This window comes from Ostrinia nubilalis, chromosome 3 (assembly GCF_963855985.1).
Source record: "Ostrinia nubilalis chromosome 3, ilOstNubi1.1, whole genome shotgun sequence".
Lineage (NCBI taxonomy): Eukaryota > Metazoa > Arthropoda > Insecta > Lepidoptera > Crambidae > Ostrinia > Ostrinia nubilalis.
In genome coordinates this window covers 11,950,792-11,965,390 of record NC_087090.1, presented here as the reverse complement: position 1 = coordinate 11,965,390, position 14,599 = coordinate 11,950,792, and the positions used below count along the sequence as shown (strand labels likewise).

Genomic DNA, 14,599 nt, shown 5'->3' with positions numbered 1-14,599 from the left:
GAATATACAGGACCTACTAACGCACAAATGAATATAATCATACGGCTCGTGGTTTTATGGCCAAATTATGACCTAAAGTAATAAAATATTTTTTTTATTTATCTAAATAGTGCTAAAAGCTTTAAAGTAACAATAAAATAAGAAGATAACAGAGCTAAAACTTTAGTAAATGTTTGGCTAATGCTGAGCAGTAAATAAGCATAAGAAAAGATCATAAAAATGCGTTCAATCTGTAAAATGTGTTAATATATCTGAATGCACTATAGAATATTTCGACAACGTTTATTTAATGCATTAGGTTTTCTTATTTACTAATATACGGTTTTAACCTTTGTGTTAGTGTAAATGCTGTTAAAGGTGCTGTATATTAAAAGTAATTAATGTTTTAGTATGATTATAAGCCAATTAACTTAATTTTTTTAGACCATATAATAGCTTCATGCATTGTAAATTTTACCGCATTCTACTCAAAAGCATTTAAACTAAGTCAAAACTGATTTAAAGTGATAGTCTGACTTTAAAACGTATATCAATCTTAACTTCAGTGAATATACAGATTGCGTGTTACTTGGGTAGCGACTTCATGCACAGCGCGTACGAACACCGCGGGCGCATGATGCAACTGCGCTACGATGCCGAAGAATCGCTCCAGCCAGTAAATAATTGACAGTAGCCTTCTCGTCGGGAGACAAGTGCCTTAAGGTGGACGTACCAATATATGCGCCTCCGAGAACGTCCGCCTCCTAGCGACTTCATGCACAGCTCGCACGAACACCGCTGGCGCTTGATGCAGCTGCGCCACGATGCCGAAGTATCGTTCCAGCCAGTAAATAATTGACAGTAGCCTTCTCGTCGGGAGACAAGTGCCTTAAGGTGGACGTACCAATATATGCGCCTCCGAGAAGGTCCGCCTCCTAGCGACTTCATGCACAGCGCGTACGAACACCGCGGGCGCTTGATGCAACTGCGCGACGATGCCGAAGTACCGCTCCAGGCGGTTGAAGCACTGGAACGAGAGCATCGCGTGCGCGTCCTGCACCGACATAGAGTTCTCGATCTTCAGCACCGCCCTGTTGATAGTACGTAATTTGTTTTGAACTTTATTGTCAATGAAATAAGGTGGATAAGGCAAATATTCAAAATTGCACAAAAAATAAGATACAATAGGCGAATGCAATACAGTAAAGCCGGAGGATCCACCCGCTTCGATCACGCGAGGCACTTAGGAGCATGATCCAATATGGATGTGCCAAGCGCAAGGCGATCATGACATACACTTTTTCAGCTGATAAAACTCTCCCCTAACAAAGGGAACTATGACGTAATTAATTCGCGAACTCAATTGACTGTCAATTTATTGATTTCAAAGCAACTTTCTAAAGAAGTTGTGTCTTGGTTGGAATCATTGATGGTTATGTAACAATCTGCTACTCAATTGTAATTGTATGACAATGAGGCCAAAAGTAGTATTCTATTTAAAACTAAAAGTTACTCACTCTAATCTCGCCCGCAAGACTTGCGAGAGCTCCTCCTTCGACTTGGCGATGCGCCGCCGTCGGTCTACCAGCGTCTGGTGGCCCTTCAGAAGCTTCTCAAGTTGGCAGATGTGGGACTGCACTAGTGTTGGCAGCACTGACGGATCCAGCGCCGAATTTAGGCGGTCGCGGTACTGTTGACCAAATAATAAATAATAAATAAATATTTTTGGATAATTTCCCACAATCCCAAACCAAACAAAGCTTAATTACGACTATTGGAAGAATTAGGAGTAATGATGACATGCATAATGAAATTTAGAACTAGGTAGCTTCCTTATTTACAAGAGTATTATCTGAAACTAGAGTAAATATTAGTGGATGACAATATTAAAGTATAAACAAGACAAGAATGAAAGGTTACGTGCAGGTGAATATTTTGCTAAGGTTATAGTTACTATTAACTATTAATAAAATAAGTGTAGCATTCATCAACTTATAAACTCAATCAAGATTTCAAGCCTGGACATGTCAGAACAAACCCTTACCTTAATCAACTCTTGCGAATTCATTCGAGAGTACCTTTTCACTGGCAGAGCTTTGGTCACGTTCGTCTAAGATATCGAATATGAAATGTACAGCAAATGATAAATAAAAAGGAAAAAAGGAAATGAAAAATAATGCTTTACTCCCCCGTGGCAGGTATGTATGACTTTTATAAAACATGTAATGCTCTATGAGCACTGTGAAATCTAAAGAATAAATTTTACATACCACAGGGAAGTATGCATGTTTTAGTAGGTTAAAAGATTTGTCATTTTTTAAGGTAAGTCTAAAGCAGATTACTGAACTGATTCACAAATCGTCACACACTCATCCATTATAATTGTTATCGTACATTATCCTTCTTTTTATCAGTCAGGACCTTTTCTACACTTATTAGTACTTTTCTGCTAAAATATTTAAAAACTTCACATCTATGTCTAGTTGGCAACCCTTAAGATCCTTTTACTCGTGTTTGTGGGATAGGTAAGAATAAATGTCAGTCATTAAATAAGAAATTAGACCATTAGTAAAGCGTCAAGTAACGTAAGCATAGATGGTGGTGAAAATAAAGCAGAATGAGACAAACTACGAAAGAGTTAAATTAGAATATTATGAAAGAAGCAATTCAAAATTAAATAGTCAAACGAAGTTGTATTGTAACACAATCAAAACACAAATTTCTATGTTACCATTATGTCTTAGTTATTATGATACTTCATCATGATTGCAATAATGCATAAGTCTGTTTTAAAAAACAATGCTCAAAACTTGATTCAATCTCAGTCAGACATATCTATGTCTATAATATAGAATCTTCTATCGCTCAATTTTGGTCTAAATATGGAAGTTCAACCAATGAAAAGTCTCAAATTGAATGTGGGATTGAGCTTCATTTTATAATACAGCCCATATACGATCATACTTAATCATCAAAGATACACTTCATACCTGTATCAAAGAAGCGGCCTGGTCGTGTTGGTCTCGCTCCAGTTTCTTGACCTCGCTGAGGATCTGGTCGAGACCGAACAGTCTGTCCTCGATGCCTCGGATTTGTTTGAGGCCGTGGTCATTCGCGTACTGAAGGATGTGGCACAACTGGTCCTCGTGTTCCTTGAGAGGTTCTACGTCGATCTGGAATGATTTTAAAAGATTTAAATGAAATCAGATAATACATAAATACTACATATTTGCACCATTAAGGTACAAAGCAAATTATTTCTTCCCTATGTGGGCCAGTTGGGGCCAAATGGGTATAACTGATAGTACTGATACACATCTGACTGAATAAAATAGATACATTTATCAACGTTTACACATAAACGTTGTCATACTACATCATATACTAATTTAATTTCTCCCCAACGGGAATGGAATCCATAGAATCTATGATTTTATCTATGGCATATATGGAGTTGTTTTAATCCGAAATGCGTATCATGAACGTAAAAATATTTTAGCTACGCATAAAAATGTACGCACTTACCATAGGTACGTTAAATGGAAAGTACTAAAACACAATCGATGCAGAGCGAATTTAACCTTATAACACAGTTTGATAACTATTTATGCCTTTTCTGATAACGTGGATTGTTTATACTCGGGTGTACTGAGATTTACCAGGGTAATTCCCTTCTGGCAATAATCCAGGATATTCTATAGGGATACTTTATTCCCCTGGGCAAGTATCCATAGCTAGTGAAGTAGCGAGCGTACTGAAAATTACCAGGGCAAGTCCCTTCTGGAAGTACTTCAGGATATCCTGTAGGAATGCCGTGTTCCCCTTACACTCACCATATCCAGTCCTTTCTGGTACTAGTTCAGGATATCCTGTAGAGATGTCTTGTTCCCCTGTGTTGTTGCTGTATCTAGTGAAGTAGCGTACCAGGACACTTGTGTAAAAGACACAAGCGCGAAAGGCCATTTGCGCGTATGGACACTTGCGCGAAAAGACATTAGCACGAAAGGACGTTTTGAGACTTACCAGAGCCAGTCCTTTCTGACAGTAGTCCAGGATATCCTGTAGGGATGCCTTGTTCCCCTGGGCCAGTATCCAGTGGAGTAGCGTAGGGTCGTCTTTCTCGTACAGATGGGCTTGGAAGGTGACGCCTTCGTCCGACTCTTCGATTTGCTGCTCAGACTCTGAAGAGTGTACGACGTCTTTACATGACGATGCATCTTTGTTTTCGAATACTGTAGACAAATTATTTGGACTTTAATACGACAATCCATGTACTATTAACCCGGCATAATACGTTTTACAACATTTGGCATCAAAATATAGAAATAAGGAATGTGTATAGAATACTGATTCAAATCACAAGCATATTGTAAGATGGTGTGGCACATTAGATGCTGTCCTTGAGATCACCCTTGTTCCTCGCGAAATAAGATCGATTTTCGCTGTGACGCAGTAAACAGTAAGTTTAATATCCTAAATACTTATTCAAACCCACAATGGACGCGAAATAACCAAATGCGTAGATATGGGCTAAAAAAAGTTACGCGCTACCAACGTAAACAATTACTTTTAGACGTTAAATTCTTGTTTTTATAACTCCAGAAAGACAATACCTGTTTTCGTTTTACTAATACAAACAGAAGTTTGCGTATCTCTTATTTTTGTCCTAGCACTGAGTAAGACCAGGCCTGTTCATCTCCGCGAGTTTACATCAAAAACAAAACACGCACGATGGCCCACCTACAGGATACTAATTCGACAAGGCCTCACATACGAGCGAACATTGACTCACGCACGCGTATTCTTGTGTATGATAGAAGAAAATAAAGAAAATGGTGTACTAAATACCGTGCAGTATTTAACTGCCTAAATAATAATAAAAACACAGAATGTACTTTTTTAAGTTGCCTCAAGACACTGAGAGGTAAATAAGTAGTTAATATTATTCATGATAATTTATGCTAAATCATGTTATTTCCTCCGCCATTTTCCGCAGTTTGGCACCTCACGTCACATCATTTTACCGAAGTCAGCCCTATAGCTTCGGCGCAGTGCCGATCACTGACGTTTGTCAACAAAATGGTGCTTGACTCTTGAGACAGGCTAAATTACACCATATTGTTAATGACATTGAGCATACATTTTTTTAAATACCTTCGCAAAGTAAAACTTCTGTACGTAGTACTTATTATTATTCTGTGGTAAGACATATTATAGTCTATCCAATATAGCTTGATTAGAATGACGGCTGTCAAACGAATGTGACTAGTGATGGGTATGTTTCGTACGGTTCACATAGATGTATCGATAAGTTTTCGAAAAAATGATATAAAAAAATGCACCCAATTTTTCTTCATATCTTTATTCATAAAAATGACAATTATGATTTAAATTTAAAGACAGTAAAATTTAAAACTCATGTCAAGGGTGTACAACCTAAGTCGTAGTCATTATCATCAGTGTTCTTCAGTGGTTTTTTCCTCTCGCTAGAGGGCGGTGGGCATCTCTTCTAGAGCAACGGTGCTATGAATACCCAAAAAATTACCGGTGATTGATTTCCGATGTTTGATTATTTAAGAATGAAATGTTTTTTGGTTTTTAATAGTGAACATTTAGAAAAACGTATAACTTGACTTAAATATGTTAAAAAATTAGTTAGAAAAAACAATTGTTAAATATGTTAAAAAAATAGTTTTAATTTAATATGACATTTGTCGATATGTCCCAACACTAACATTTTTGTAACTCGAGATAACCTTGTAGAGACGTCGTTAATACTCTAGCTTGATTTTTATAATTTCGAATTACTACTTATTGGTGTAATTTAACGCTGCATTTACACGAAATTATCAATTTTATTGGAAGCACTGTCGTCGAAAATATTGTTTGTAGGTCAGACGTGAATTATTTCTTGTCCGCCAATATTTAGCTCTCATTGATCGCTACTACAAAGTTATGTCGTTACTTTTGATGGCAGCTGTCATTCTAATCAAGCTATATTGGATAGACTATAAACGAGATTACGTCATAGGATGCACATATTATTGAATAGCCAATTTATTTTGAATCTGTCCATGCTAAAATTCTGAACAGAATGAAATTTCGAAAAGACGAAAAAATTTTATTTATTGTGATTTAAACAAGACCTTGTACGGTTCTCAGCTAAAACGTGAACAAATTCGCGGAAAAGTCCGCGTATTACACAAATATTGTAAATACACTTCGCAGCAATGTAAATATAATACCAAAGATAGTACTTTACAGTTATCATCATCATCATTTCAGCCGTAGGACGTCCACTGCATCTCGCGCTTTCCTACTTTATACAGATAAATCATATAATTATTACCTTCTTCCTCAGACAACTTCAGGGCTTCCACGCCAAAGTCCTGGCAGGTTTTGGTCTCCGAACTGTTGTCCAGGGGATGGCTGACTCGGTATGGGTGACCCTCAAAGTCTGTCTCTTCGAACACGTCAAACGCCGAGAACCTGTGCGCTTCAGCGTTCAACTGTAGTGCGGGTAGTATGGGAATCTTGCCTAGCGATTCTAACACTTCGTTGAGCCTAAAAAGTAAGAGATAAATTGAAATAAGCAGCGAAATTAAAAGGGACAGTAAATGCTTACAGTTAAGGCATTGTACTGCTGATTCGAGAGGAAGTGAGGTCGTCGACCGCTGGAATATTGTGGTGAACCCACCCTTAACCTATCACTATAAACATAATAATTGGCTAACCTGGAGGAGTTATACCACAAATTACTAGTAATCTTTAAAACAATACATTTACACATACGGAAAATAATACATTCAACTGAACTTCAAGTCCTTGATATTTGTTTTATTTACATACATTCAGCTGCAAACTATAACATCAGCTGGCATTTATTATTGATTCTATAATGCTTATCGCATTTGGCTTAATAATGTTAATATTTGTTAACGATCACGTTTGTTGTGTCGAGAAACTCAAACTTATGTGACATATTATTACATAATTACTATCAGTTTCCAATAAATGTAATAGATATGTATTGTTTATTTACAATCATGACTTCATTTGATTTATCTTATTTTGAGTCGAGTATTCTTGATAGTTATTTACAAAAGGTGAGAAAGTTAATCTGTTTTCAAAATTAGCTTTAATTTAAAAACAAACAATATTATGAGTAAATAAGTACAGCAAATACGTCACGCTACACTTGCATTTAAACAACAATAATGGCGTGTTGCATACTCATTACTACATAGAAAGATACGGTGAATAATTATTTGAGATGACCGCTATATTAATAGTTATATTCACTCAACCGTCACCCGTTGCACTAAAAATAGAAATCACGGTAGCGATACATTAGCACTTTGAATTCATAGCGGAAACAGAAAGCGTCGGATACGTCCAACTTTTCATAGCAACTCCGCATATTTTTAAACGCGCTATTTTTAAAACCAGTTTTGTAATGCATAGACCAATGCATAGCCAGCCCCAAAAACGTTGAAACGGGCATTTCTTACTTATATTGTTTGTTACCTCACCCTATTTGGCTCAACACCAATACTTCCCCGGATGTAAGGTCGGTAGGTCAAGATTAATAGAGCAAATAGCGTTTGTACTACATAATAAACGGAATCTATCAATCATTAAATTACGATTACGCTAACTTGTCTTTGTTGTAAATTTTTATATTGTACGATATAATTTTATTCGTATTGAGCTACATTAGATTCTTAGTCAAGGTTGCGAAAATTTCCGCAAGTTACCATGTATGGCGTACGGACGGCGGCTAGAAAAACTGCAGTTACTAACGTAGCATTTTACGCATCTTAGCTTGTACTACCGGAAGGTCAAGCGCTAATGATCCAATTTAGTTAATAGACCTAAATCTACATAATAAATTAACTATTGCTACTTTTGTACTTTGTACAACTATTGTAATGTGAATACTGTTTTGCTTTGGTTTTTATGCAGCTGAATGAGTTGAGTTTTAAAACTATGTGGTACTATGTGTATTTTTTATGAAACAGTCTCCAATTGCTCTAAATATGACACAATACCAACAGTACCGAACCCATGGTTATAATTTATTAATCATACATAACATGAAAGTATGAAACTATAAGTGTGTGTAACTTACGCATTCAATTTCTCGTGATACTCGTCCTTTTTTAGCCGGTGTTTTCTGAATGACTCCTTGAAATTTCTAGACCTCTCGCAGAACTCATTGAATATGTCTTCTAAATTTGCCACAACAGCTGCCCAACCCTGTGGAATAAAACGTCATATAACCAAGTTTCTTTCATACATCGATGCATAATACGTCAGTATAGTCCTGCAGCTTAGTGGTTCGAAGACAAAATTATCTTTGATGGTTTTCAATTATTGACACAAGTGTCATCCACCCACAAGGTTGACTGACGAGTTCATAAAGGTAACAGGAAGGCGCTGGATGCAGGTCGCTACCAACCGCGCGATATGGAAATCATTGGGGGAGGCCTATGGTCAGCAATGGACATCCTGGCGATTTGCACGCGTTGGTTTGGTTGAAGCGTTACACGTGCGCAGAGACCGCACAAAGAGGACATAATCGAATAACGAGCAGGGTTAACGAATCCTACATGAGTAATATGGGTCGCATATCGCACGCGTGCAATTAAACAGACGTGCACGGACTTTTGGCGTGATCCGATTCCCCAATAAAAGCTATCTTATCTAAGGCTATGCGTACGCTACCTTGAGCATCAACTGGATGCGCGTTTGATTCATCAATAATCATAGAGCCATCTGCATATCTAGACAATAGCCAAAGGCAGCCGATTGGTATAGCAGAATTAGTATGTACGGAACCCTGTGGCTTCTTATATTAGGTTTTCTAGACGCTACTTTGCAACTAAATTATCTGATGTGCCGTCGACTGTACTTAGATGCTTTTGATTAAATACAAGATCAAAATAAAACGCGTTGAAATCACAAAACTAAGGGTCCTGTATTTTTGTCAAATTTTTCTGTTAAGATTAGAGCATTCAAACTCAAACGTGTACATTCATACAACAAGAAAACATCTATGAATTCTTAATTAACAAGGATTACAAAATGTGTTTTTGCGGTGTTATGACGGTAGTACCAAGAGCTTGAAAATAAATTTCATTATAATGCAGTGTGGCACAACTGGCAACCTTCTAGCACTACTGATTTAGATTTTTCTGATGAAAGAAAGCTAAATCACAGTTGTATAAGCTACTTTTATCTCAGCTTTAGTGACAGTTCTTTAATTCAGAAATAGTAAAGCAAGCACGCAGTTGTGCACGCTATGTTTCCGTGACAACAACCGAATCTATGCGGGCGGAAAAAGGGGAAGAACGACTAAATTAACATAACAACTAACAAGATTTCATTTTTATGATGACATAAAGATGCACACGCATCAATCTGTAAATAACGCTGATTGAAATAATTCAAAGATAAGATGTAATCGCGAGACACGATTATAAATTCGAGCATTTTAATCAGTTTGGTATCCGTCAGTAAAGCGACCTTGAAGGAATAGTGCCTGGTCTGCCTTTTGTCTGGCCGAGATAAAATTTAAAAAGAAGTCATTGAATGTAATAAAATATGTATTTTCGTCAGATAAAAACCTGGTTATAAATGGTCAAATGAGCAATGGATTATATCGACGAAGTTTAAAATAGAAAAGACATCTCAAGTCATCAAAGATAAAAAATACTGTTTGTTGAAAACCAATAAATACGACTGATAAACATTTATTTATAGAATTTCGTTCAATAGCTAACACGTATCTATACGGAAGTAAGTATTGTTGTAAATGTAAATAATTAATTGATAAAACTTCTGTGAAAGGTGATTAGATTGGTCTGTCCAATTTGAACCCAAAAAAGGTTAACAGAGCAAGACCATTTTGTGTCACACAATACCTGTAATTTTATTTATTGATCTCTTTAAAGAGCTATAATACAGTTAATTCTGTCCAGTGCAAACTTATCAATCAGTTCAATAATTAATAGGTTCATCATGTACAGTCGTCAGATACATTTTTGTTGCAAAACAGCCTGTATTGCGACTAGATAAGCCACTGAGTTAGCTTGATGTGCCTCCGCACGCTAATATCGTATCAACTGGCCAAATAAATGTTCGTCTCGGCGCGCACGAGCGTATCACTCGCCATGCGCATGGGCAACTTTTAGTTGTACCTAACTAGACTTGTTCGAAACAGACAATGAATTTTGAATTTTTACATATTACTCAGGTTTTATCATCATAGGTATTTATTAGTACGTAAATAATATAATATTATGACATTGCTACTTCCGTAATGGCGTTCGTAATTTACAATTGGCAAAATTACAACCAGTTAATCCACAAAGCGTTTATAAATGACAAATTAATGTGTATCGCCGTAAAAACTCATCAACACAAAAATATTATTGCCTGGAGAACTTTCACTTTATTGCATCAACCATCAAATTAAGTGCTGATTACATTGTGATAAAATATTTATTCGTTTGAATATTGAGATGTTGCCTTGGTATCTATCAGGTATCAAATGCTTTTTTAATGTTTGTAATACATCTATTTACAAATACCAAAGTAAATGAAAATGTATGGATATTTGTTGCTCCTTCATGCAAAAAGTACTGGACGAATTTTGATAAACCTTTACAATGTTACAGTTGATACATCAGAGCACATAAGCCTAGTTTATCAAAATAAATTTACTATTCAATTAAAATTATTATAAATTAAAACAGTATGGTGTTTCACTACAGTACAATTTTAGCAGGGCAGATGTGTACCACCCTACATTACCTAAACTTATTTGTGTTGAGCGGCTATTCTAGTTCAATAAAGTCCTAGTATCACTGCGACCGTTATCGATCTATTGTGATCGTACCTAAACTTAACGTCAGGTGTGTATGGAGTCAAATACATACTGCCATTTACAGTATAAAAAAATCTTATAAAAATAATATCATACCTGATGCTGCAAATGCTGTTCATGAACCAGCTGCTCACAGCTTCTGGAGACTTCATGTGCCAAGTCGCTGAACTGTTCCGCAAGTTGAGTGCACGCCATCACCGTGTGGACAGTTGGGCCCTTGGAGCGGCAGTTCTCCACGAGAGACGCCAGGTCTGCGATCGACTTGCCCTCGTATGTAGTGCGCCCATCGCCACGGAACTCCGGCTCTAACTCTGGTATCGGGCTTAAGTCGCTGCATACTAAAAGATATTAAGATATTTAGTTTTGCCCATCCTATTTTGAGTTGTAGCTACAGATTGTACTACAGTTATAGTAGCAAACAGTAGCAAATACCAAGTTCAATTTTATTAATCCACCTGAATTTAAGTCACTTGAGAGACAGACTCTGTACATATGACAAACAAGTATTATGAGCTTCATACTTACTTGACTGTTTAATGTGACTTTCCTTGACTGAAGGCTTGCTAAACATGTAGATAGGATTGGTGTCAGTGCCAGCACTGTACGAAGATACCATGTGGTCTGACTGCAAGACCTCACCCCCACTCACTAGCAGAACCAATAAGTTTGCTGGGATCTTGGTCCTCTTTTCTATTGCAGCTTTCAGACTGGCCACGCTACAAATAAATAAAAAGTGTTCTATTTTAATAATGTATTAGAAGACTTGGCTTAGTTATTCAAACTATTTTTAACTGCCTCCCCTTTTACTAATAAAATGTTTTAAAAGGACATTTCCATACTAAAAGTCACTTTAAAACACTATTAGACAAATAAATACATTTATTTATAAACTAGAAACTTTAAGCACTATAAGATCAGAATATAAACCCAACAAAAATATTGACAATAATTTTATCATTATATTCTTAATTCACACTTGATGAACCTACATATTTATAAGCACTTATGTAAGAGAGCATACAATACACCACCTACCTTTGTAGTGTGAGATTCATATCATACATGGTCATCTGACCAGCGTCCACGTGGAAAATGTACAACATTGTGGCGGTTTTCCCTTTCAGTGTCGCATATAAAACTAGTGAAGCAGTTCTTCGCTACCGCTTATGTCTAAAAGTATACTCCATGGAGTCTACAACAAAAACTATTATTGAACAAAATGATAATAAGGATTCAGTGCCAGTAGTACAAAAGTACATACATTCAAGTAATTTTTTGGCACGAAAATAGCTTTTCGTAAGAAACTAAGAACATTAACATACAATATTAACAGCAAAATCTTTGATATTTTACTGTGGTAGGTACCTTGTGTGTGGTATTTTTGTCATATTTTTTCAGAATCTATCAAAAATAATTGTGGGGAAAATTGACGTTTTCAAACAAATTATGAAATATTTACTAACCAAACCTTAGGTCCTTAGTGACTTACAGGCTTCTAATATTTATTAATTGAAGACAACACTATCAGAGAATTCATATTAAAAATGCTGAGTCACGAAATAATTGAATAACAATGCAAAATCTCGACATAAAAATAAATCACACGCAAAAAAACACTTAGATAAAACAGTTTTGCGTCAATTAATTTGATATTTACAAACATTCGATAATTTTAAATTACCATAAATAAATAATAAACTAATCATTTACTTAAACTATAAGTAATATCAAAGTTAAACCAAAAATAATACCACATTCAATCATCAAAGTGTAACGTGTTGTTTTTTGCGTTTGAAGACATTTCAACAACAAAGATTTAACACTTACAAAAACATACGCTGAAAATCACACTAGGCCTCTGCAGGCCATCACAGTTTGTTGCATAACATCAAATTCGAAGCGTGATGTTTCATTTAGCAATATAATTCAGTAGATTTTGAAGAAAAACAACACAATAATTAATGCACTGATTTTGTATCAAACCCTTGAGGTCATAATACCACCATTGCTCGATAATCAACTCACTCAGCTCAGCTGACATTTGTGGGGTTACCAGCTCATAATTTTTTTTGTACAAATTTTGCCTCATTATTTGATGAATTTGGTGTTAAGATTTATTTATTTTATTTAGTTATTTGGGAAATCAACGGATACACATTACGGGACATAATTTACATTATTAATATATAAAACTTACAGATTTTCACAGAAATACAACAAAAAATTTAAGAGGTAGTTTTTGCAATATTTTTTTTATTTCTGGTCATTTTACCAATTATTAACAAAAAATCATTTTAACAAAAAATATTTCTATAATAAAATTTAAGAATGGATTTGAACTTGGAACTAAATTGCTTATAAAACAAAATCTTACTAATAATATTATAAATGCGAAACTTTGAAATGTCTGAATGGATGTTTGTTACTCTTTCACGCAAAAAGTACTAAACGGATTTTGATGAAACTTTACAGTATCATTATTTATAACCCAGAATAACATAAAATATACGTTATAATTTATGACGATCTGTGACAAACTAAATTTCACGCTGCTGAAGCCGCGGGCAAAAGCTAAAAATCTTATATTTAAAAAACGCGGTGCTTAAAACTTATTGCTTTGGTGGTGTCTATTACACAATCCTTCGGGTTCTAATTTGAGATTTTTAACTTGAGCGTGCTGTTACTTAAGTATGAACATAAGCCTATTTGATTTTCTGAATTAAGAATTGAAATCAACTTTGCAATTTTGCTTGAGTCGAAAAAACGCCATCGAGCGAATTCTTTTTAATATTGACACTCTGTTTTGCCAATAAAATTATCTAGGGCAGTAGCAGCAGTAATGTACCTGGTACCTTGCTGAATTAATCACTGATTTATTTTTACAAGCTTTATAATTTTTTGGTTGGAGTCGACATTTTTAAATTTTGTACACACACACTTATTTTTTGGGTATTTCGCCGAAACAGTAAATTTTCTGTGTCCAGGCAGGCGAACACATGTTTTTTTATATCAATCTGTATAAAACTATTTTTATGGGAAAGTTCATCAACAGTTTTATTTGTTTTTGCTATTACAATAGCAGAAACTACAAATAATACCGTAGAAAAACTTAATCAAAAGTCGTTTTTCTAATTTCCTTGTTATGTCCATTACTGTTATTTGCCAAAATGAAGGCTCATTATAACAAATTGAAGCGTAATTTAATTCTAATAGCACTCTCTTTACATTTGAGAAACGTTTGGCTATCGGAAAATAAAAACTTTAAATGTCAAATACTTATAGGAAGAAAATAAAGTAAAGTTAAGTTCTTGTCCAGATCAAAAGTATAATTTCCCTGGGTCTTCGTTTCGACCATTGTTGTAACGAAACGAAAAAACTTAGAATGTAACGCACTGCACCACTACACTCGGCCATTTCGTCCCAAGAGGCCATTGAGGCAGGACAGTACGTCGTTGATCAGTTTCGCGACAAATCGCATAAATAGGTCCCTCCTTGGGTTTTTGTTTACTAAAAAGTCAATTTCTTTGGACGGTTTTTTGCAACTAAACAATGGATTAATTTTATTGTTTATTTACACAAATGTAGTGTCTGTAGGGGTAAACCCATGATTTAAATAGTAAATGCATAGGGTAAATAGGTTTTTGTCTGTGGTGTCTTTTAGGCATAAATCTAATTTCTTTGGTCCTAATTTCCTTGTTTTCCGTGGCATAAAATGACCTAGGAAATTAT

The 14,599-nt window shown here is 35.5% G+C and overlaps 1 protein-coding gene across 1 annotated transcript in view; it reads right to left on the bottom strand.

Annotated features, from left to right (window-relative positions):
- The window catches only part of LOC135087954 (RB1-inducible coiled-coil protein 1), a 38,399-nt gene extending 25,504 nt beyond the window's left edge, over window positions 1-12,895 (bottom strand). Inside the window, exons 1-10 of the mRNA XM_063982821.1 lie at window positions 12,698-12,895; window positions 11,906-12,062; window positions 11,396-11,586; window positions 10,967-11,208; window positions 8,111-8,238; window positions 6,329-6,543; window positions 4,003-4,211; window positions 2,970-3,152; window positions 1,497-1,669; window positions 884-1,070 (exon numbers count right to left, since the gene is read on the bottom strand). Of these exons, the coding sequence (XP_063838891.1) occupies window positions 884-1,070; window positions 1,497-1,669; window positions 2,970-3,152; window positions 4,003-4,211; window positions 6,329-6,543; window positions 8,111-8,238; window positions 10,967-11,208; window positions 11,396-11,586; window positions 11,906-11,973 (1,596 nt within the window). The 5' untranslated portion in view covers window positions 11,974-12,062; window positions 12,698-12,895. The remainder of the gene's footprint in view (window positions 1-883; window positions 1,071-1,496; window positions 1,670-2,969; window positions 3,153-4,002; window positions 4,212-6,328; window positions 6,544-8,110; window positions 8,239-10,966; window positions 11,209-11,395; window positions 11,587-11,905; window positions 12,063-12,697) is intronic.
- Between the last annotated feature and the right edge of the window lie 1,704 nt (window positions 12,896-14,599).